The following is a 24461-nucleotide window of genomic DNA, read 5'->3' on the forward strand; positions in this document are numbered from 1 at the left end:
GAACTAGTTATTTTTCGCCTTGTCCAACCTTCAGGCTCCTCCACTATAATACGTCAGAAGGTCATCAGCGGAAAAGGTCACAGGCAATGCAACCAAGATGGCGGCCTCCTTGTGTCAGTGTTACCAGGTTAGTTGTCATTAAAACTGATTTTTCCACGTTGTCTTTTAACCATAAATAATCAACGTAATCTATTATTGAAAATAGCGATGGAATGCCTATATACTCGAACCGTCTTCTCCACTGCAATACGTTTTAACGCCGAATCAGACTAACTTAGTAACAAGACTTCTCTGAATGGAATCTTGTGTCATGCCGGTGTTTGGCCCTTGATTCATAACCGTATAAAATGTGTACCAAGCAGTAGTTTGTTGCTCTCTGTATGCACATTTCGAATATGCATCATTTACACTTTTGCACACTTATTTCAATAGCATAGACCGATGACAATGACATCGTTTACATGTGCAACAATTGAATGTGACAAGACTATGAAGTTTTTTTTAATAGTCTTGAAAGTAATTTTTGAAAATCAAATAAAACAATGCATAGGCCAAATATAACAATTGTAACTAGTAGGTTGGAATCTGTTCATTTCATAAGCAGTAAAGCAATGTTGTCTGGGTAGCCTAGTGGTTAGAACGTTGGACTAGTAAGCAGAAGGTTGCAAGTTCAAACCCCCGAGCCGACAAGGTACAAATCTGTCGTTCTGCCACTGTTCCTAGGCCGTCATTGAAAATAAGAATTTGTTCTTAACTGACTTGCCTAGTTAAATAAAGGTAAAAAAAAATAAAAAATGTTGTCTTCAACATTTTTGCAATCACAATCTCTGAGGTGGCAATATCAATTCTCTTGGGCATTTAAATTGTAGGTTTAACAAAGCTTCTCTGTCAATCATAATGTGGCCAGAACATAATTTTATAATGATTATTTCTAATTGTGTATTTCTCTCTCCAGCTGTGTGTCAGAAGAAGTTTGCTTGTCTCCAGTCCTTCATATTTGCTCCTACACAACAGACCTCATGTATACAGGATATGTGGGTCTCTCACAAGTTCTTCACAGGTAACAGTGACTATTCCGCTTGTGATAATCATTAATTTCGTACTAGTAGACAATTTGAATTGTACCCTACTTCCCTTCAGTTTTATATTTCAGAGTTCTTTTTGCAGCCTATGTGTAAATCCCATTTCTGCTTTAGCCAACCCATTTCAGCTTTAGCCAACAATGTACTGTTGTTGAATGCAGAAGTAGTCAGATAACCAAAATTCTTTGATTCCTATGCAGAAATACATAACCAAAAGTATGTGTATGTAACGGATGTGAAACGGCTAGCTTAGTTAGCGGTGTTCGCGCTAAATAGCGTTTCAATTGGTGACGTCACTTACTCTGAGACCTTGAAGTAGTAGTTCCCCTTGCTCTGCAAGGGCCGTGGCTTTTGTGGAGCGATGGGTAACGATGCTTCGAGGATGACTGTTGTTGATGTGTGCAGAGGGTCCCTGGTTCGCGCCCGGGTATGGGCGAGGGGACGGTCTGAAGTTATAGTGTTACATGTACACCTGCTCGTCATACATCACATTCCAAAATCATGGTCATTAATATGGAGTTGGTCCCCCCTTTGCTGCTATAACAGCCTCCACTCTTCTGGGAAGGATTTCCACTAGATGTTGGAACATTGCTGCGGGGACTTGCTTCCATTCAGCCACAAGAGCATTAGTGTGGTCGGGCACTGATATTGGGCGATTAGGCTTGGTTTCCAGTCGGTGTTCCAATTCATCCCAAAGGTGTTCGATAGGGTTGAGGTCAGGGCTGTGTACAGGCCAGTCAATTTCTTCCACACCGATCTCAACAAACCATTTCAGTATGGACCGCTTCAGCACTCAATTGTCCCGTTCTGTGTGCTTGTGTGGGCTACCACTTCGCGGCTGAGCCGTTGTTGCTCCTAGACATTTCCACTTCACAATAACAGCACTTAGGCCAGGAATATGACAAACAGACTTGTTGGAGAAGTGACATCATATGACGGTGCCACATTGAAAGTCACTGAGATTTTCAGTAAGGACCTTCTACTGGCAATGTTTTTCTATGGAGATTGCATGGCTGTGTGCTTGATTGTATACACCTGTCAGCAACAGGTGTGGCTGAAATAGCTGCATCCACAAATTTAAATGGGGTCTCCAGTGGAGGTCGACCGATTAATCGGAATAGCCGATTAATTAGGGCCGATTTCAAGTTTTCATAATGATCAGAAATCGTTATTTTTGGACACCAATTTTGCCGATTAAAAAAAATATATATATATATATTTCAATTTCACCTTTATTTAATCTTTATTTAACTTGGCAAGTCAGTTAAGAACACATTCTTATTTCCAATGACGGCCTAGGAACGGTGGGTTAACTGCCTCGTTCAGGGGCAGAACGACAGATTTTCACCTTGTCAGCTTGGGGGATTCAATCTTGCAACCTTACAGTTAACTAGTCTAACGCTCTAACCATCCTGCCTCTCATTGCACTCCACGAGGAGACTGCCTGTTACGTGAGTGCAGTAAGCCAAGGTAAGTTGCTAGCTAGGATTAAACTTATCTTATAAAAATCAATCAATCATAATCACTAGTTAACTACACATGGTTGATGATATTACTAGTTTATCTAGCGTGTCCTGCGTTGCATATAATTGATGCGGTGCGTATCGTTGCTCCAATGTGTACCTAACCATAAACATCAATGCCTTTCTTAAAATCAATACACAGAAGTATATATTTTTAAACCTGCATATTTAGCTAAAAGAAATCCATATTAGCAAGCAATATTAACCAGGTGAAATTGTGTCACTTCTATTGTGTTCATTGCACGGAGAGTCGGTGTATATGCAACAGTTTGGGCCGCCTAATTTGCCAGAATTTTAAGTAATTATGACATAACATTGAAGGTTGTGCACAGGAATATTTATACTAATGGATGCCACCCCTTAGATAAAATATGGAACAATTCCGTATTTCACTGAAAGAATAAACATCTTGTTTTCGAGATAGTTTCCGGATTCGACCATATTAATGACCTAAGGCTCGTATTTCTGTGTGCTATGTTATAACTAAGTCTATGATTTGATAGAGCAGTCTGACTGAGCGATGGTAGGCAGGAGCAGGCTCGTAAGCATTCATTCAAACAGCACTTTCATGCGTTTTGCCAGCAGCTCTTCGTTGTGCGTCAAGCATTGAGCTGTTTATGACTTCAAGCCTATCAACTCCCGAGATTAGGCTCGTGTAACCAATGTGAAATGGCTAGCTAGTTAGCGGGGTGCGCGCTAATAGCGTTTCAAACGTCACTCGCTCTGAGACTTGATGTAGTTGTTCCCTTTGCTCTGCATAGGTAACGCTGCTTCGCGGGTGGCTGTTGTCGTTGTGTTCCTGGTTCGAGCCCAGGGAGGAGCGAGGAGAGGGACCGAAGCTATTACTGTTACACTGGCAATACTAAAGTGCCTATAAGAACATCCAATAGTCAAAGGTTAATGAAATACAAATGGGTATAGAGAGAAATAGTCCTATAATTCCTATAATAACTACAATCTAAAACTTCTTACCAGGGAATATTGAAGACTCATGTTAAAAGGAACCACCAGCTTTCATATTTTCTCATGTTCTGAGCAAGGAACTGAAACATTAGTTTTCTTACATGGCACATATTGCACTTTTACTTTCTTCTCCAACACTTTGTTTTTGCATTATTTAAACCAAATTGAACATGTTTATTTATTTGAGGCTAAATTGATTGTATTGATGTATTATATTAAGTTATTCAGTATCCAGTTCATTCAGTATTGTTGTCATTTTTATTATTACAAATACATTTCAAAAATCGTCCGATTAATCGGTATCAGCTTTTTTTGATCCTCCAATAATCGGAATCGGTATCAGTGTTGAAAAATCATAATCTGTCAACCTCTAGTCTCCACATATTTTTGTATATATAGTGTATGTTCCCCTTTCTCCAACTCATACAATGCCCATATCTCTCTCTAGGTACGGTATGCATCAGACAGGGGAGGTAGCCGAAAAGGCTTCTTTGGGGGGTTCTTGGACAACCTCAAACAGGAGCTCAGCAAGAACAAGGAAATGAAGGAGAACATCAAGAAGTTTCGCGAGGAGGCCAAAAAGTTGGAGGAATCAGAAGCTCTGAAGCAAGCTCGGAGGAAATATGTGAGTGCTCCCATCCATTGAACAGCTTTATTCCTTTATCTTCAGGTGGACATTTGTGGCCCAGCAAATCATTTGAAGCGCATGTCACACGTTGTTTCATTGTCACATTGGACAAAGGATGTTGTTAGGCAGGTTAGATTCAATAATTAATTGATTTCTTTCCTTCACTATTTTACTTTCTTCCTTAGCAAACCATAGAGTCTGAAACTGTGAAGACGTCTGAAGTTCTGAAGAAGAAGTTAGGGACCTTCTCAGAGACTGTGAAAGAGGTACATGGATTGCTGTTTAGTTACTCATCAGCCTTGATGACTAAACTTGAGCATGGTAAATGTAGAGCTGTATGTTGTCAATTAAATGGAAACATTGACATGAATTGCATAGTGCCATTGGAAAGTATTCAGACCCCTTAACTTTTTCCAGATTTTGTTACGTTACAGCCTTATTTTAAAATTGATGACATTTTTTTCCCCCTCTTGTTTTACCCAATAATGACAAAGCGAAAATAGGTTTCTAGAAATGTTTGCAAATGTATTAAAAATAAAGACATACCTTATTTACACAAGTATTCAGACCCTTTGCTATGAGACTCAAAATTGAGCTCAGGTGCATTTGTTTCCATTGATCATCCTTGAGATGTTTCTACAACTTAATTGGAGTCCACCTGTGGTAAACTAAATGGATTGATTTGAAAAGGCATACACCTGTCTATATAAAAGGTCCCACAGTTGACAGTGCATGTCAGAGCAAAAACCAAGCCATGAGGTTGAAGGAATTGTCCGTAGAGCTCCGAGACAGGATTGTGTCGAAGGCACAGATCTGGGGAAGATTACCAAAAAATGTCTGCAGCATTGAAGGTCCCCAAGAAAACAGTGGCCTCCATCATTCTTACGTGGAAGAATTTTGGAACCACCAAGACTCTTCCTAGAGCTGGCCACCTGTCAGTAAAACGCACATGACAGCCCAATTGGAGTTTTGCCAAAAGGTACTTAAAGACTCTGACCATGAGAAACAAAGTTATCTGGTCTGATGAAACCAAGATTGAACTCTTTGGCCTGAATGCCAAGTGTCACATGAACTATGGGGGTGGCAGCATCATGCTGTGGGGTTTGTTTTTCAGCAGCAGGGACTGCGAGACTAGTCAGGATCAAGGGAAAGATGAACCGAGTAAAGTACAGAGTGCTCAGGACCTCAGACTGGGGTGAAGATTCATCTTCCAACAGGACAATGACCCTAAGCACACAGCCAAGACAATGCAGAAGAGTCTTCGGAAAAAGTCTCTGAATGTCCTTGAGTGGCCCAGCCAGAGCCCGGACTTGAACCCGATCGAACGCCTCTGGAAAGACCTGAAATACCTGCGCAGCGACACTCCCCACCCAACCTGACAGCGCTTGAGAGGCTCTACAAAGAATAATGGGAGAAACTCCCCAAATACAGGTGTGCCAAGCTTGTATCGGCATACCCAAGGAGACTCAAGGCTGATTTTGCTGCCAAAGGTGCTTCAAAGTACTGAGTAAAGGGTCTGAATACTTATGTAAATGTGATATTGCAGTTTGTAGTTTTTTATACATTTGCAAAAATGTCTAAAAACCTGGTTTTGCTTTGTCATTATGGGGTATTGTGTGTAGATTGATTGAGGGGGAAACTATTTAATCCATTTTAGAATAAGGCTGTAATGTGGAAAAAGTTAAGGGGTCTGAATACTTTCAGAATGCACTGTATGTAGGTCTAGGCCTTCGGCATGTCAACAGAAATGGTGTGTGAGTGTCTCAGACAAGAAGTTAGTATCTGTTTGTTTTTAGGGTCTGGAAGAGGTCAGTCGTACAGATATAGGGAGGAAGATCAAGGAGGGCGTGGAGGAAGCAGCGAAGACAGCCAAGACGTCTGCGGAGTCTGTGTCCAAGAGTGGAGAGAAACTGGGAAAGACCGGTGCCTTCAGGGCAATATCTCAGGTGAGAACTGGATAGGTTCTCCAAGGTCCAAAAGGACCAATTCAGCACTTCAAAGTCAAATACCGGGTTTGGTCATGTTCACTGCATTATAGCAATCACTTGCTCCATTTTTTTGTGTTGTCACTGCATAAACTAAGCAAGTCAAATGATCAGGAGGGAATGTACAGAAACAACACATTGCTTAGGGTGCTCATCACAACAGCCCATGCATTTCCCTTAAAGCCTGCTGTATGTGCACATACAGGGTATAAAGAGTGTGAAGAAGGAGATTGATGATCTTAATCAGAGTGGGCCCTACCGGGCCCCCAAGAGACTACGGAAGAGGAGTGACTTTTCATCTAAGGCTGCAGAAAATGAGAACAAGGTCTTCGAGGCCAATGAGTACGTGCTGCCAGTCTCCCACCCTCATTCTGTTTCGGTAGAGCTCTAGATTTTTATTTGAGCAGAATTATCTTTAGAACTCAAAATGTGTGTCTGATAAGAGAATTTTGTTCTCCAGGTTCATAACCCAATTGAATTATATTACTCAGTCTTCAAACCAGAATGTGTAAGATCCCGGTCAAATGAAACAGACGGAGGCCCAGCTAAAATAGTCAAAAAGGTTTATTCACGGGAACGTTCCAAAGTCAAGAATACAAAACAATTCATTTTATACTGACTTCTCACGCCCACACATTCTCACACACACACACACACACACACGTTCAAATCTGTCGTTCTGCCCCTGAACAGGCAGTTAACCCACTGTTCCTAGGCCGTCATTGAAAATAAGAATTTGTTCTTAACTGACTTGCCTAGTCAAATAAAGGTAAAATAATTAAACATGTCCTGCTACCCAGCCGACAGGGATTAGTGACCTTGTTCTTGACACGTACTCCCTGTTCTCTCCCAATCTCTAGTCAGGTCGGCATCATGCTCAGACAGTCTGTGTTTATAATACCATAAAGACATATTGTCTTTACCCTAATTGTGACTTATTGATTATGATTTTATACATTCTAATCACTTCCATACAATTATTTGTTTCAGGGCGGAATATTCGAATCATTCAAATAACAGATCATTCTCACCTAACAGTGTCTTTGACAAGCTCAATATCACACCATATTTATCAGTGCCCAAATTACACTTGCAAGTATCATTTGGATTCACAGTAAGGGTGAAAATCAGTTCTAGTCTAGATAAGTGTGTGTGTAGTGGCATGGCCGTGAGCACTGAGCAGTGATCTGTTTTCTAGGGATGCCATGGGGGTGGTGCTGCACAAGGACTCCAAATGGTACGCACAGTGGAAGGACTTCAAGGATAACAACATGGTTTTTAACAGTAAGGACAGCCTGTCTCACTACCAGTTTGTTAATCTTTCTGATATCTGCCGTAGTCATTGCAGTCTAAGTATCACCCTTTCCGAATCATAATGTAGGAAGATGATATGTTATTTATATGATGAAGACCGAGTAATTCCTCTAAAATATGACATTATTGCTACATCAAAGAATGGTATGAATGTCTGCCGCTGTAAAAAGTTTGTCCAGTAGATGGGGCTAAGTGTATAAACTACCCATCAGTGGCTTAGTGCTTGTTACTCTGCTGGGCGTTGTGCGTTTCTTTACCAAGTGCCCTTTGTCCTTAACTTTTGACTTTACCTTGAACATTTCCAAATTCCAAATTCGTCAGAAACGTTCCGCTCTCCAAAATCCTAGTCATGAGGGTGCACAATGTGAAGGGATCCAAACCTAGTGTAGATGGGGATCCCTCTGCTAGCTGATTGACTGCTGTATCAGACTGGTGAACAGTGTCCTGCTCCTATTAAAATCTTGGTGCTAATGGGCCCTCACTAACGAGCAGCAGGTAATGGGAGCCCAGGGACTTCCTAGGGGTCGGGTATGAGAGACTGGGGAGCAGTGTCTTCTTTTTTACTAGGCGCCTTGAAAATGACTGTTCCTGTTGTGGGTTTTCACTGTAGCCGTATACAGGGAGCGAGCAATTAAGCATTACCTAAGGAAATAATGTTTCTGACTTGTGAAAAGGAGCAATGATTTACAGTAAGGACATTGTGCAAAATCAATAGAAATAAATTGTATCAAGTTTCTTTCTTATTGTCACATCACAACTTGCCTGACACTGTAAATACATAATGGAATCCAATCTGGGTATGTTGGTACTGCGTGTGTTATCAGAGAATGTGCCAGCGAAGTACAGTAAGCAATCAATCACACAGCAGAGCGATACTGTACAACGACCCACAGCTCAGTCCCTGTGTTTGATCCATACGATACAACTCAATGCCCTGACCTTGGGGTAACACTACTGGTGCTGAGTCCAAACGACGTCTTCCCCCAAGCCTGTTACTCTTTGTTTGACTTTGATGCACTGCAATTAAATGAGACGACTCGCCTTTTGCGCTCTCTTCCCAGGGTTCTTCGAAATGAAGATGAAGTATGATGAGAGCGAGAATGCCCTCGTCAGAGCGTCTCGTGCCGTCACAGATAAAATGACCGACATCCTAGGTAACCTACTAACTTCTCCATGCCACCAACACTAACCCCAATCACGTATTTGGTAGTTGGGCTCGGTCTTTGTTCTTGTTTTAAAGTTGTGTGTATGTGTGGTCAGGTGGGCTCTTCTCCAAGACCGAGATGTCTGAGGTGCTGACAGAGATTCTGAAGGTGGATCCGTCATTCGACAAAGATGTCTTCCTCAAGCAGTGTGAATTTGACATCATACCCAACGTCCTGGAGGTAAAGAAATATCTTTCCTCCCTTGACATTGGTGCGGTACAGATTGTGTCGAAGGCATACAATAGGAAAATGGGTTTCTCGTTTTGAGCTGAAGATAATTGGGGGGCGAAAACCTTCCATGTAACAGTTGTATGTCTCTGCAGTTAATAGAGACACTATACACATTTTTCTATCTGCGATCTTGAACATTACTTGAAACATTAGTCTCAGTCTCACTTAAATCTGATGAATATCCAGACAAATTGTAAAATCAATGGAGCACTTCTTTCTGTGCAGATACATTTTTTTTTTTTTTTTTTTTTGTCTATGTCTGCAGTGCCTCTTGAGTTGTGGGTATCACCCTACTCTGACCTCTCTGTCTGCATTACCTCTCTGTCTTTCTGTCTGCAGGCCATGATCCGAGGGGAGCTGGAGGTTCTGAAGGACTGGTGTTATGAAGCGGTAAGCACTTTTTTTATTGACCAGTTTATCGACTATTCATTTGGACACCGGCTGAAGATGAATTGATTCTTTTCGAAGTACTGTAAATGTAGACCTGCAATAGTGATGTTGAGATTTTCAGTCATTTTTCCCCCCCTGCCCTTGCTGTTCTTAACCCACACCTCTCTGTCTTATGTGTAGACTTACAGCCAGCTGGCCCACCCCATTCAACAGGCCAAGACTATGGGCCTGCAGTTCCACTCTAAGATCCTGGACATAGACAACATTGATGTGAGTTACCCGAGGCCTTTTACGACAGTCTCATCGTAATATTTGTTTGCGGGATCTGCTTTTCTAATAGTGTGTTTTAATTGTGTGTGTTCAGCTGGCCATGGGGAAGATGATGGAGCAGGGTCCGGTGCTGATCATCACCTTCCAGGCCCAGCTGGTCATGGTGATCCGCAACACTAAAGGAGACGTCATAGAGGGAGACCCTGTGAGTAGAATACACCCTCCATCTCTACTCTGGAAATGAGGATCAATTGTAAAAGTATTCAAACAGGGCTCTGTTTGTCTCCGAGCTTGGCTAATCAGACATGGCAATGTTTCAGACCTGGGGGTGCATCTCTTATAGTCTAAAGTGGCTTCCTCGCCTTTGTCTTTCAAAGGAGCGAAAGAGAGGGAGCCAGACTAGTTTATTGAGGCCCTGCCGACTGTCAGCTAGACTCCACATGAAAGCCTCCTGAGCTGTAAATCTGTCTGATAGGCCAGTGAGGGCACCTCAGGGAGTCTTTGGATTGGAGGGGGGGTGGGGGGGGCTGGGCATAATGGGAGGGCATCCACTCAGCCGCAGGAAACTGGCACTCCCTCAGTCTACCGCAAGGCACTACCAGGGGATTTAGGGAGGCTGTTTTATTTGTTCTATTGTTGATGACACAACTTTTTCCCCCCCTTGTCTCTCACTGAGAGGATAAGCTGGACAGGCTAGCAGGGAGGGTTGTACACTTTGGACACCTGCTCAAAAGTATTGAAAAGTGACTTAATTTTCATCTTGCCAATACCTTTGTCTGTTTGACCCACAGGACAAGGTGCTGAGGATGATGTACGTGTGGGCCCTGTGTCGAGACCAAGAGGAGCTGAACCCCTACGCAGCCTGGAGACTCCTGGATATCTCTGCCTCCAGCACTGAACAGATCCTCTGAGACCCAGGGCTGGAAGACTGAGGAGAATAGGAGGCGGGCTGGACGGGAGAGCATGGAATTACCACAGGGACATGAACAAGCAGTGCTGACCATTTCAGCAACCCAGCTAACTCCTCCTCCAGCATGGTTTTGGGTGGCCCACTGTGGACTGCTTCTTATGGCTGCCCCTCATGTACCAGACTGGCAGTGTTCACAGACCAGGATAGAGGAGACCCAGACTGGATAGACCTGTGTACCCACTGGGTGACTCTAGGGGCAGTAGTCCACTCAGAGCAGTCGCTTTGTCCTTCTGTCTGTCACACCATGGTCAGATAGGTTGATACTGTCCTCCTCCTCTCCCAGACATAATTGTGTTAACTGGAGGATTGAGGATAAAGTGAAGGTTGTCTTTAATGCTTCTCTGTCGATCCCTTCCTAGTTTGGGGAGGACATTTTGGATGCCATGTGGTCCACCAGTGACCTATACACACATTTGTATGATAGCCCAGTCTAATTATTGAATTGAGAAAATCTATATTTATTATATTAAAAAAAAAAAGCCCCTGCTTCACCTTCAGACATTTTGTTTGAGGAGTTCTTTTGTACCCATTGGCTGTAAAATGTTTAGGCTTGCCTTAAATAAACTTGGAAATATCTGCTGATATTTTTGACGGCAAGGTGTTTATTATTAAAAACTCAATGAATTGGGACTTCAATGTATGGCATGAGCTTTTTTTTTTTTTTTGAGGACACAAATCCTAAAAGGTTTTCTGTTGCACCAAATATTAACACTATTGTTTTAGTGTCACTAATTAGCATTCAGCCATTTAGCATCTGTGAACTTGGTGGTATGGCACACAGTTTATTTGGAATTCCATTGTTTTTATTAAGGCCTCCAAACAACGCCATGCTATTAAACGGTCCTAACACAATGGTGCCACACAAGGGGCTAGTCAGACCTCATTATTAATAGAGACAGATGTTTATGTACACGTGGATCCACCACTCTTCTGACAACTCATTGTATTGTGATTTGCTGGTATGTCAGTGTATGTCATACTTGAGTGTTTGTTTTTATATCAAGCCCACTTGGCATAGACCGAAGGCTCCACATACTGGTGATTTTTTATGATGATTTATGATTTTTTTCTCATTACGTCATGGCCAAAATGAGTCAACTTAAATAAACTTTTCTGAATTCCAACCGTGTTATTTGTTCATGATTTGTTTTTAATGCCAAACTTGTTTTGGTTTATGTAACTTGTTGAACTTCAGCCCATTAGTGTCATAACAGGTAACATAAAACTTCACAAGAACCCAAACTAGTTTAGCAGTGAGAGAAACAAGATCATGCTTTCAGGGAGTTTGTGGCATTCTAACCATTTTTACAGGGGGGTGGGGGTCTAGTAAAATACTATGCATATGACAGATGGCTGCCATTTTGAAACCTGAGAATGAGGACACTTGTAAAGTTTCCCAACTGAGGATGTGAACGCTTTTTATTCTCTGACTGAAGAACAAAATATATTTCAAAACAGAGAGACAATATGCTCTATAGACTCCCTGTAAACCAGTGTCCTTACTTGTCCTTTCCTGCATGTGAAAGTCTGACTGTAGAGTATGCTACAATACATGGAAAGTGGGCCTTATCATGACTGATGTCACCCATTACCCCTGTGAGGCGTCCAGCACAGCTAGAATGCAGAGGTGCGGGGCTTGCTGACGACAGTGGGTGGATGTGGATGCTACCAGATCTGATGCACCAGGATTGATTACCTGGGCCTTGGGGAAATTGATGAACAAGCTCACCTCCTGCCTATTGATTCATACATGGTAGTAAGTAGCCAACCTATTTCAGGGTTGTCTGTGATGATGGATCCCCCTAGCTGGTGTGCTACACAATTGAGATGGTTTGGGATGAGTTGGACTGCAGAGTGAAGGAAAAGCAGCCAACAAGTGCTCAGCATATGTGGGAACTCCTTCAAGACTTGGAGAAGCATTCCTCATGAAACTGGTTGAGAGAATGTCAAGAGTGTGCAAAGCTGTCATGGCAAAGGGTGGCTAGTTTGAAGAATCTCATGTATATATTTTTGAGTTACTACATGATTCCAAATGCTATTTCATAGTTTTGATGTCTTCACTATTATTCTACATTGTAGAAAATAGTACAAAATAAAAACTCTTGAATGTCTAGGTGTGTCCAAACTTTTGAATTGGACACATGGCAGGGACTGGGAGACTAGTCAGGATCGAGGGAAAGATGAATGGAGCAAAGTACAGAGAGCTCCTTGATGAAAACCTACTCAGTATCTCAGACTGGGGCGAAGGTTCACCTTCCAACAGGACAACACAGGAGTGGCTTCGGGACAGGTCTCTTAATGAACTTGATTGGCCCAGCCAGAGCCCGGACTTGTACCCAGTCGAACATCTCTGGAGAGACCTGAAATTAGCTGTGCAGAAACGCTCTCCATCAAACCTGACAGAGCTTGAGAGGAAAAACTCCCAAAATACAGGTGTGCCAAGCTTGTAGCATCATACCCAAGAAGACTTGAGGCTGTAATTGCTTCCAAAGATGCTTCAACAAAGTACTGAGTAAAGGGACTGAATATTTATGTAAGGTGTTTCTGTTTTTTACATTTTTAATACATTTTCAAAAAAATCTAAAAACCTGGTTTCGCTTTGTAATAATGTGGTATTGTGTGTAGATTGATGAGGAACATTTATTTAATCCAATTTAGAATAATGCTGTAAGGTAACAACATGTGGAAAAAGCCAAGGGGTCTGAATACTTTCCAGATGCACTGTATACAAAAGTATGTGGACACGCCTTCAAACTAGTGGATTTGGATATTTCAGCCACACACGTTGCTGATAGGTGTATAAAATCGAGCACACAGCCATGCAAACTCCATATACAAACATCGGCAGTAGAATGGCCTTACTAAAGAGCTAAGCAACCTTCAATGTGGCACCATCATAGGTTGCCACTTTTCCAACAAGTCAGTTTGTAAATGTTCTGCCCTGCTTAGAGCTGCCCCGGTCAGCTGTAAGTGCTGTTAATGTGAAGTGGAAACATCTAGGAGCAACAACAGCTCACCAGAAAAGTGGTAGGCCACACAAGCTCACAGAATGGGACCGCCGAGTGCTGTTGAGTGTAAAATTAGTCTGTCCTCGGTTCAAATCAAATCAAATGTATTTATAGATAGCCCTTCGTACATCAGCTGATATCTCAAAGTGCTGTACAGAAACCCAGCCTAAAACCCCAAACAGCAAGCAATGCAGGTGTAGAAGCACGGTGGCTAGGAAAAACTCCCTAGAAAGGCCAAAACCTAGGAAGAAACCTAGAGAGGAACCAGGCTATGTGGGGTGGCCAGTCCTCTTCTGGCTGTGCCGGGTGGAGATTATAACAGAACATGGCCAAGATGTTCAAATATTCATAAATGACCAGCATGGTCGAATAATAATAAGGCAGAACAGTTGAAACTGGAGCAGCAGCACGGTCAGGTGGACTGGGGACAGCAAGGAGTCATCATGTCAGGTAGTCCTGGGGCATGGTCCTAGGGCTCAGGTCCTCCGAGAGAGAGAAAGAAAGAGAGAAGGAGAGAATTAGAGAACGCACACTTAGATTCACACAGGACACCGAATAGGACAGGAGAAGTACTCCAGATATAACAAACTGACCATAGCCCCCCGACACATAAACTACTGCAGCATAAATACTGGAGGCTGAGACAGGAGGGGTCAGGAGACACTGTGGCCCCATCCGAGGACACCCCCGGACAAGGCCAAACAGGAAGGATATTACCCCACCCACTTTGCCAAAGCACAGCCCCCACACCACTAGAGGTATATCTTCAACCACCAACTTACCATCCTGAGACAAGGCTGAGTATAGCCCACAAAGATCTCCGCCATGGCACAACCCAAGGGGGGGCGCCAACCCAGACAGGATGACCACATCAGTGAATCAACCCACTCAGGTGACGCACCCCTTCCAGGGACGGCATGAGAGAGCCCCAGTAAGCCAGTGACTCAGCCCCTGTAATAGGGTTAGAGGCAGAGAATCCCAGTGGAAAGAGGGAAACCGGCCAGGCAGAGACAGCAAGGGCAGTTCGTTGCTCCAGAGCCTTTCCGTTCACCTTCCCACTCCTGGGCTCAATCATATGACCCACTGAAGAGATGAGTCTTCAGTAAAGACTTAAAGGTTGAGACCGAGGATGCAACACTCTCAACCGACTTCCAAACTGACTCTGGAAGCAACGTCAGCACAATAACTGTTTGTCGGGAGCTTCATAAAATGGGTTTCCATGGCTGAGCAGTCGCACACAAGTCTAAGATCACCATGCCCAATGCCAAGCATCGTCTGCAGTGGAGTAAAGCTCACCACCATTGGACTTTGGAGCAGTGGAAATGCGTTCTCTGGAGTGATGAACCACTCTTCACCATCTTGCAGTCTGACGGACGAATCTGGGTTTGGTGGATGCCAGGAGGATGCTACCTGTCCCAATGAATAGTGCCAACTGTTAAGTTCGGTGGAGAAGGAATAATGGTCTAGGGCTGTTTTTCATGGTTCGGGCTAGGTCCCTTAGTTCCAGTGAAGGGAACTCTTAATGCTACAGCATACAATCACATTCTAGACAATTCTGTGCTTCCAACTTTGTGGCAACAGTTTGGGGAAGATCCTTTTCTGTTTCAGCATGACAATGCCCCCGTGCACAAATCGAGGCCCATACAGAAATGGTTTGTTGAGATCGGTGCGGAAGAACTTGACTGGCCTGCAAGTTGGCTGGATGTCCTACGGGTGGTGGACCATTGTTGATACACAAGGGAAACTGTTGAGCGTGAAACCCAGCAGCGTTGCAGTTCTTGACACAAACCGGTGCGCCTGGCACGTACTACCATTCCTTGTTCAAAGGTACTTACATTTTTGTTTTCTTGCCCGTTCACCTTCTGAATAACACAAACACAATCCATGTCTCAATTGTCTCAAGGCTTAAAAAATCATTACTCATTTTCACTGATTGAAGTGGATTTGTCAAGTGACATCAATAAGGGATCATAGCTTTCACCTGGATTCACCTGGTCAGTCTGTCATGGAAAGAGCAGGTGTCCTTAATGTCTTTCGATATCCACTTTTCATCAGTTATCTTCCTTAGTTGAGGGACACCAAACCAATTGGAATGCATTTCATGGAAGATGACTGGAAAGTAATTCCTCAAGTCAGTTGACTATAGTATTCAATTCACTACCACTTGTCAGCAAAGCTATATTATTTGACGTGATATATTCAGTATTCATGGTTATAGTCAGGCAAATGGCCATCTCTGACACTTGCCCAGCTGTGAAGTTTAAGTTTTTCTTGCCTGTCATTCTTAAATAAAGGTTAAATATATTTTTTTTATAAAAATACAATTATTCTATCAGTTTAATCTCCCTCTCTTCCTCCTTTTCTGATGCTCTATAAAGTAGGCTGTAATTGAGTTCCCCCAGCACCCTTCTCCCTAACCAGCAACACCCTCTCCTTTATCCCTCTGTTTGTAATAGACGAAGTGCCAGAGGTGAGCAAGCCAGTGAGGAGAAACCTCAATCCCTCAGGTAAAAACCAGGAGTATGTTTCTCAGTTGTCATCATGTTGTTGAAATGTTCGCTCTGGAAAAGAGCCTCCGAATCATTAAGCTTTTGGAGACCACACAACTAAAGATCCGTCTATTTGTCTCGAGTGGACCATACTTTTCTGAATGGTCTAGAGGCCAGGGAGAGAGAGAAAGAGAGAGAGAGAGCGTGTGTGTGTGAGAGCTGCCGTGTGCGGTGGTGGCTGTGTCCGTGACTGTGTCAGTGGGCAGTGTGCTGTACACCAGAGAGTAGGCACAGTGGGACTGGTAGTTGATTTGTCTGTCTGGGCTGGTGAGACTTACACAGTCATTCTTCATCCCTCTCACTGGGTTTCTCATTATCCCGAGTCTCCAGATTCAGTCTCATTAAGCCCATGGTCTTATTGGTGTTCTGTAATACACTTTCAAGGTTAAATCACATTCATCTTTTAATACTTCAACTTGCAGGACAGTAGTGGCATTATCTTGGTCTAAAAATGCTGATAATGGATGTTCCTCTGCAACTTCCTCAGTTTTTTGAGGGGATATTGCTTTTTATTACAATGACTTGTTCTTAAAAGTTATCTTCCTCATCTCCTCATTCTCATCTTTTCATAAAGACAATCTTGTTATTGCTTGAGTGATGCTCTCCAGGACTTTCCAGCTTAGCTACTTTTTGTCCTCATCAAATTCCCTGTCCAATAATAACATCTAATTTTCATACCTCTCCTCTCCTATAAGATAAGCCAGCGATATCAGATGGGTGGGAAAACCATCTGTCATGAATATATCTATCACTAATCGAATAGAGAGGCCATTTTAGATTCTGATTCTTTGTTTTGCATTGGAGATCAGGGTCAAGGATAGTGTGTGACATCGGCACGCCTGCTCAGCACTAATATGTTAGGACTGTGCACTGACCAGTCTCCTCTCTGTCCCTGTCATCTCGGCGGAGAGACGAGGAGGACCGGGGGGAGGGTGGACGTGCCGTAACTCACAGCCCGCACATTAGCATCAGGCGCAGAGGAGAACAGCCAAGCTTGGACACAATCTCTCTCTCGCCCGTGCGCACGCACACACACACACACACACACACACACACACACACACACACACACACACACACACACACAGTTCTTTGTGAGGGTGGATTCTTTACGAGAATCCATGATTCTGCTGTGAGAAAGGAGAACAGATCCTGTTTTCATCCATCTGAGTGTCTCCTTCCCCTTGAGCCTCTGTTGGTGCTGTTTAGGGCGGCCATTTGTTAGAAGATTTAGTGGCCAGTCATATCTGCCTTTGTCAGGAGGGAGACAGAGAGGATTTCTGTTAAAGTACAAAAGGAGCCGGGCTGTAAATACAACTTCCTGTCTTAACCAGACACAAATGGCTTCATAAGTTGTCTGGGAGAGTCAGCCACGGGCATTATCTTTTGGCAGAGGCCCCAGACAGTGTACCTGGGATGCAGTATTGCACACCGCTTACTGTCTGTATAAACTGGTGCATGAATATCAAAGGGGTGGGTTCGTAATTGAAATCATTTACCCAGGTGAGAGGATGTTAGACTGTATTTCTCTTTCAGTATGAACATTCAGTGACCAGGCATCATTCCATCATGATGGAAATAATGGAATAGATGGCTTTGAGGTTGAGTGAAAGGAGAGAGAAGAGAAGCCTTGTCTGTGTTGGGGGGTTGCCATACACCAGCCATCTGTATCTTTGTGAGTAATATGTGTGGGGGCTCCCCTTCCCTCAAGCTATTGTTTGCTCTGGTTCAACGACAGTAAATCAGTGTGTGGAGCAGTGGGGTGGGCCACAGGGTAGCCCCATCCCTGCTCTCAGTGCTCTATCAATAACCCTAATAGTGATGGAGGTGCTATTGAATTAAGTTTCCACTCCGCTCAGCCCCAGGCACTATTATCAGTTATTACAGAGACCCACTAAATCACGACAGGGCAGACCCTCAACACCACCAGGCATTCATTAACGTGTAGAAGCAGCTGGGAGGTAACTCAAGTCAGGAGGATCCCCTCCATAGAGAAACCATGGGGAGAACCAGATGGAGAGACAGCCCAAAGAGCAATTACTTGAAGCAGTGGGCTATTGAGCTGGGCTAGAACAAAACCTGCAGCTCGCCAGTGCAAAGGGTTGGTGACCACTGTTTTAAAGACACAAGTAACTAGAAATGTTGCAATACTTTTTTCTACTCTGAGATGGGAGGATAAGAGGAAAGATAGGATGAAATATAGACAAGGAGTTCAAATGAGACTGAGAAGGTAGTTAAGAGGCTGTATGCTAGCCAGATGTTCTGACAGGAGAAATGGACTAGGTTATGTGCAGATATGCATTCAAAAAGTACAGTGGTTTCCCCTTAGTCTGGTTGGTTTGCTGTACTTTACTATTAGCATGACTGTGAATTGACAGGAGGGATAAAACATGGCGCTCCCATCATCAATAGTAATGGAGGTCAGGGTTATATAGTGAGCAGCGGGTGAGATCCATTTGACAGCTGAAGGATGTGCGTGAGAATGAGTATGAGGGGGAAAGCGTTGAAGAAAGTTTAACTGCTGACGGTCAGGTCTTTAGTCAGACTTAAAGACCAGTTGAGTGACTTTACAAGAACTAGCAAGGCAACCATGTCACCACAGTTAGCTACAGCTGGCTTTGCTCAGCACGATTTACTGTATTTCGTTAAGGATCCGTTGAGAGATTGAGAGAGTGTTGGGGTTATTGTGAACTACACACAATTCATTCATTATAGGGAAGTATAGAATGAGTTTAAAGAACTGAACCCATGGTTGTATTTATTGTATTCATTGTACTGTAATTATATGGTATAGTATTTATCAGTCATAATAGTGTATTTCATTTATTAAAAATGGCTAATTAGCACTGTGACTTACATAACTATGCATGCTAATTCCAGATGTTGAAATCTATGATTTAGCACTTTTAGGTAATAGTGACTTATTATTCTTGGAATATTGAGGTCCCATAGTGTCATACTGCTAAAAAACCCTATAGGTGAGTCCAGCCCTGATTTCCCTTAAGGAGTAAAGATGGTAAAACCTTGAGGGGTTTCATTTTTAAATCTGTAGTACTTCCTGTACTTTGTAAGTAACTACTGTATCTCTGTATCTATTCACAAAGTGCACCTTGACTTACAGACATACTCTCTTTCTGTGTCGGTCCGTCTGTCTGTGTTTTTTTTCTCTCTCTCTCTCTCTCTACTCTCTCCCTCTACCCCTCGCCCTATCCTCTCCCCTTTCTTCCATACAAAAGGCCAATCAAGAGGCAAAATGATGTTTACTAAGGAGCGGCTCATGGCTCCATAAAAGGCGTGGCTGGGGGTGTCTGGTGAGACAGCTGGGAGTGACGGATGTATCCGGCTCTGCCTGACGGAATAAATGGCAATATTAGCGGCGCTACAGCTGGCCTCCGCCGCCTCTTACTGGCCTATGAAATGTGCCGCATGGCAGTGCCTGGGCCTTGCCAGCGTGATGAATGGCTTATATTCCTCGCTAAAGCATATTAAAGTCAGATCGCATGATGGATAGCAGGCGCAGGGGAGCAGGGAGATAGGAGGGGAGGAGGAGGGAGGAGATTTAGGAAGCAGGGAAAGCTTTTGATAAAATATGAAAAGGGAGGAAATTAAATCCCAGATAAAAATATCAAAATCAACCCGATGTCCACACCACCTCCCTGTGCTGGTTGACTGATGAAGACAGCAGAGCCAATTAGAAATGTTAATGTCCCCACTCCTCCCTCCCTCCTCCTCTCTCTCTCTCTCTCTCTCCACCCCACCCTTGTCTAGTCTAGTGAATGCCTTCATGGCTCCGTTGAAGCTTCTTGTGCATTTGCTTCAGCTAACACCACATAGGTCAGGTCGGTTCCCAGATTAACAAGCGATTTTCCGTTGACCTGCCAACCTCAGCGCGACTAAACTTAATTCATTGTATTCAGTCAGGTGTTCACAGTCAGGTGTTCATGGTCAGGTCAACTGTGATCAAATGGTCATTCAAAATCTGAACTTCCCCTTGAATAACTTTTATGGGCTTTCCTCAGACTTTATCCTAAAAACTGTGAATTTTGAGAGACACATCACTAGTCTATGGACTCTGCTTGATTCAGTGATTTCCCCCATGCAATCAGGAGAGTCCCTATCAATACAAATCATACTTTAGTTTGCTGCAGAAATCCATTTGGCCCAACATAATTACCTCCAGAACTCCTTCACTCGTAAGTAATGCTTTCCATTGCTGATGACCTCATGACACCCCTAATGCTTCATTTTAAAGTTGCAGTAAATACACAAAAAACACAATTTTTCTAGTCAACTGTCATCTTAAACTCTGTCAAATAATTGCTTTTTGATGGGCTTCAATTTTAGATGAGGATTTGTTTAATCCGTGGTTGGATGGACCTGGTGGCAGTTGGTTCAGGGGCCTGAACATGCAATTTCCTGCCTGGTTGGTCACTCCTCGGCTAGGGAAGCCTGAACTCCTTCCTCCCTGGGCCACTGGAGATCCAGACTGATTGGACTGAAGACCTCAATCACTCTGCTGATATCTGAGGGACACTCCCTGTCAGTCCTTTCTGATAACTCCAGATAAGCCTGTGATTAAGCAAAATTGAACCCAGTCTGCTGTAAATCATGTTACATAGACAACTACCCTGTGTAGAAAACATCTTTCTAAGACACAGATTGACCAGGTGAATCCAGGTCAGAGCTGTGATCCCTTATTGATGTCACTTGTTAAATCCACTTCCATCAGTGTAGATGAAGGGGAGGATTAAAGAAAATAAGGATTTTTTAACCTTGAGGCAATTGAGACATGGATTGTGTATCTGTGCCATTCAGAGGGTGAATTGGCAGGACAAAATATTTACGTGCCTTTGAACGGGGTATGATAGTAGGTGCCAGGCGCACCGGTTTGAGTGAGACAAGAACTGCAACGCTGCTGGGTTTTTCACGCTCAACCGTTTTCCGTGTGTATCAAAAATGGTCCACCACCCAAATGACATCCAGGCAATTTGACACAACTGTGTGAAGCATTGGAGTCAACATGGGCCAGCATCCCTGTGGAATGCTTTCGACACCTTGAAGAGTCCATGCTCAACAAATTGAGGCTGTTCTGAGGGCAACAGGGGGTGCAACTCAATATCAGGAAGGTGTTCCTAATGTTTAGTGTACTAGAAAAGATTGAGCCATTAAACTAGAGATGGGGGGGTGATCTCAAGGGTCAAATCCAGAGTACATCCAGTTAAACCACTGGAGACATACCCTGGTTAGAGGTGCTTTCTCTTACCACTAGCCAGGCCCTGCGTGTGTGTGTATGTGTGTGTGCTCGCATGTGCACGTGCAGGTGCATGAGGGTCTGGGCGAGTTTCTCTTCACTGGCAACTCTCAGTAAAAGATGTGAGGGGGAAAAAACCAATGTGAATGTGATCCAAGGCATCGGCGCGGCTGGCTGCATCTCTGGCGCGACTCAGCCCTTATTCCTTATTAATCTATTTATATTTTTTTGTCATTAATTCATGAAAAATATCAATCATTTTAAATGGAGCCAGAATTCATTCTCTGGTGATGCTAACCAGGGAGGATTTAAAAATTGAGTATCTTAATTTGAGCCAGTTTGCTACAGCAGGAAAATTATAATGGATTAGTGGATAATAATTAATGGACATTTTTGGTAGGGGTTGATACATTTTTTGTTAGGGCAAATTAAGTCAGACCTTTTTTAAGTGGAAATTACATAAGTTAAAAGCCTTGTTAAACCTCGAATACACTACAAATTTGCATTTGCGGCTGTGCAGGACAATTCCTGCAACAATAGGATAACCCAGTTAAGATACAGCATCTGTATCTCTCCAGCCCTCCTCATTGACTAAGGGATAGCCAGAGCAGTATGCACACAGAAATATACATGTTTAGATGTAGTTATGTCAGTTACGTTATGTAGTACAAATGACTTCACCATGCAGCATGTTATGGGCCTAAACTATCATGTTATGGACCTACCCTATCATGTTATGGACCTACATGTCATGTTATGGACCTACCCTATCATGTTATGGATCTAACCTATCATGTTATGGACCTATATATCATGTTATGGACCTAACCTATCATGTTATGGACCTAACCTATCATGTTATGGACCTAATCTATCATGTTATGGACCTAACCTATCATGTTATGGACCTAATCTATCATGTTATGGACCTAACCTATCATGTTATGGACCTAACCTTTCATGTTATGGACCTACCCTATCATGTTATGGACCTACCCTATCATGTTATGGACCTAACCTTTCATGTTATGGACCTACCCTATCATGTTATGGACCTACCCTATCATGTTATGGACCTATATGTCATGTTAAAGTATTCTCACTGTGGCCTACAATCCATTTATGGCCTAATTCTATCGGTAAACATGCCTTGCGTACTCTCAGGCTGGGGGACTGTAATGTACCTATCACAGACCCCACTCTCATTCTTGCATCATAAGAGCTGTCCCATTGGAATATCAGGACTGAAGAATGCCTTCACTGTATTGATCTGTACCTGTTGGTTCTTTAGAAGTGGATAGTGAATGGGAGTCTTCATTCTCCTACATGCTGTGCTGTACAAACTGCCCTGGCTTTGTACACGTCCTACTTCAAGGTTTCTGGTACATGGAATGAGAGACAGAGTGGTCAGCACAGTCTAGAGCAGCAGTTTCCCCTGCAGCCTCAGGCCAGTCCAGTGTTGCAGTAGCTACATCCATCTGATACCAAGGAGTGTTGTCCTGGATGAGATGTTCCATCATGGGTGACAGAAGCCTCCACAACAACACAGTGATCTGCTGCAACTGCATCCGTGGCAGTCTCTGGCTCATTGTGCATATCAGTCTGTGTCCACCTGAGCTCCACTTCCGCAGCACGAGTGTCACATTTTCCATTGACCTTCTTCCTGAAGTCCAGGAAGTTGAAGTCCAGTGTCCCTGGCCAGTGGAACCTTTCTCCTCCGTAGGTCCAGGAGGAGGGATGATCTGGCTAACTCCCAAAATGTCACATCGTCACTGTTGAGCATGTTTAGTCTGGTAACAGTGTAAATCCACTCAATATTCAGGACACCTAAACCCCCCTCTCTTTGGCTCAGGAAGACAATGTCACGTGTGGTGTGTGTGTTGACGCAGAGCCACTTTCTCACCACTTGAACACTTGTGTTAATTCATTTCCCCCAGAACCTTCTGTGGGATATGCACATTTGTAAGCAGATGTTGAATCTTAACTAGGGCCACCTCTCTCACAGCTTCTAGCTTCATGACCCCAGGAAGAGGGGAAATGTCAATCATATCAAGCCTGGTCAATCATGTCAAGGTCATCAAGCTACTGATTATCCCGCACACCTGTCACCATCGTCTTGCACACCAGCGCCTCATGACACTCACCTGGACTCCATCACCTCCTTGATTATCTTCCCTATATCTGTCACTCCCCTGGTGGACAAACAAAACCCCACAAATTCTGACAAACTCCAAGCATTGATTATGCAAGAATGGGCTGCCATCAGTCAGGAAGTGGCCTAGAAGTTAATTGACAGCATGCCAGGGCAGATTGCAGAGGTCTTGACAAAGAAGGGTCAACACTACAGATATTGACTTTTTGCATCAACTTCATGTAAGTCAATAAAAGCCTTTGACACTTATGAAATGCTTGTAATTATACCTCAGTATTCCATAGTAACATCTGACAAAAATATCTAAAGACACTGAAGCAGCAAACTTTGTGGAAATTAATATTTGTGTCATACTTTTGGCCACGACTGTACATTCTCATCATTACTAGTACTGGGAGGGGGTCTGGGGTTTGCACTATTGTTCAGAGTAATGTCAATCTCTTTAGATTCATGATGTTGCTAGAAGTATGACCATTTTCCCCAGCAAACCTTTCTGTCCTTTTGTGTTGAGTCCCACTGCCACCGAGTGATGGTTGAATGGTATCCTGAGTAAAGCGCCGCTGCGCCTCGATCCAGTCAGTGAGGGAGGTCACTGTCACCTCGGCTGGGCAATCCACACACACACACACACACACACTGAAAAACACACGGTGCACTGAGGAACATACACAAGGAAAGACACATTACAGTAGTCCACTGAAGGACTGTGGATGCATTACTGCATGATTCCTTATGGTCATGCTGACATTGACACGTGGTTTTAACACTTTGAAGACGGCGTCCGTTCAGTTGGTGCTTTTTGTTGTGGTAATCCACATACAGCCAAGTGTTTGGCTAGGAAGAGATTAGGCTGTATGTGATGTTGGATTTGGGGGAGTGGAGAGTTATCAAGCTCAATGAAAAAAGCCTTTAAATGTATCTCTCTTCTGTCACGTCCTGT

General features: G+C 43.4%; 1 protein-coding gene across 1 annotated transcript; it reads left to right on the forward strand.

Annotated features, from left to right (window-relative positions):
• On the forward strand, nt 1–11685 carry LOC109902452 (translocase of inner mitochondrial membrane 44 homolog (yeast)). The gene is made up of 13 exons (XM_020498806.2): nt 1–127; nt 956–1060; nt 4017–4193; nt 4382–4462; nt 5993–6142; nt 6387–6523; nt 7380–7465; nt 8557–8649; nt 8756–8880; nt 9271–9321; nt 9502–9591; nt 9686–9796; nt 10383–11685. Exons 1-13 carry the CDS (start codon nt 98–100, stop codon nt 10500–10502), a joined length of 1356 nt encoding a protein of 451 aa, XP_020354395.1. The 5' UTR covers nt 1–97; the 3' UTR covers nt 10503–11685.
• The last annotated feature ends 12776 nt before the right edge of the window (nt 11686–24461 follow it).

This window comes from Oncorhynchus kisutch, linkage group LG13 (assembly GCF_002021735.2).
Source record: "Oncorhynchus kisutch isolate 150728-3 linkage group LG13, Okis_V2, whole genome shotgun sequence".
Lineage (NCBI taxonomy): Eukaryota > Metazoa > Chordata > Actinopteri > Salmoniformes > Salmonidae > Oncorhynchus > Oncorhynchus kisutch.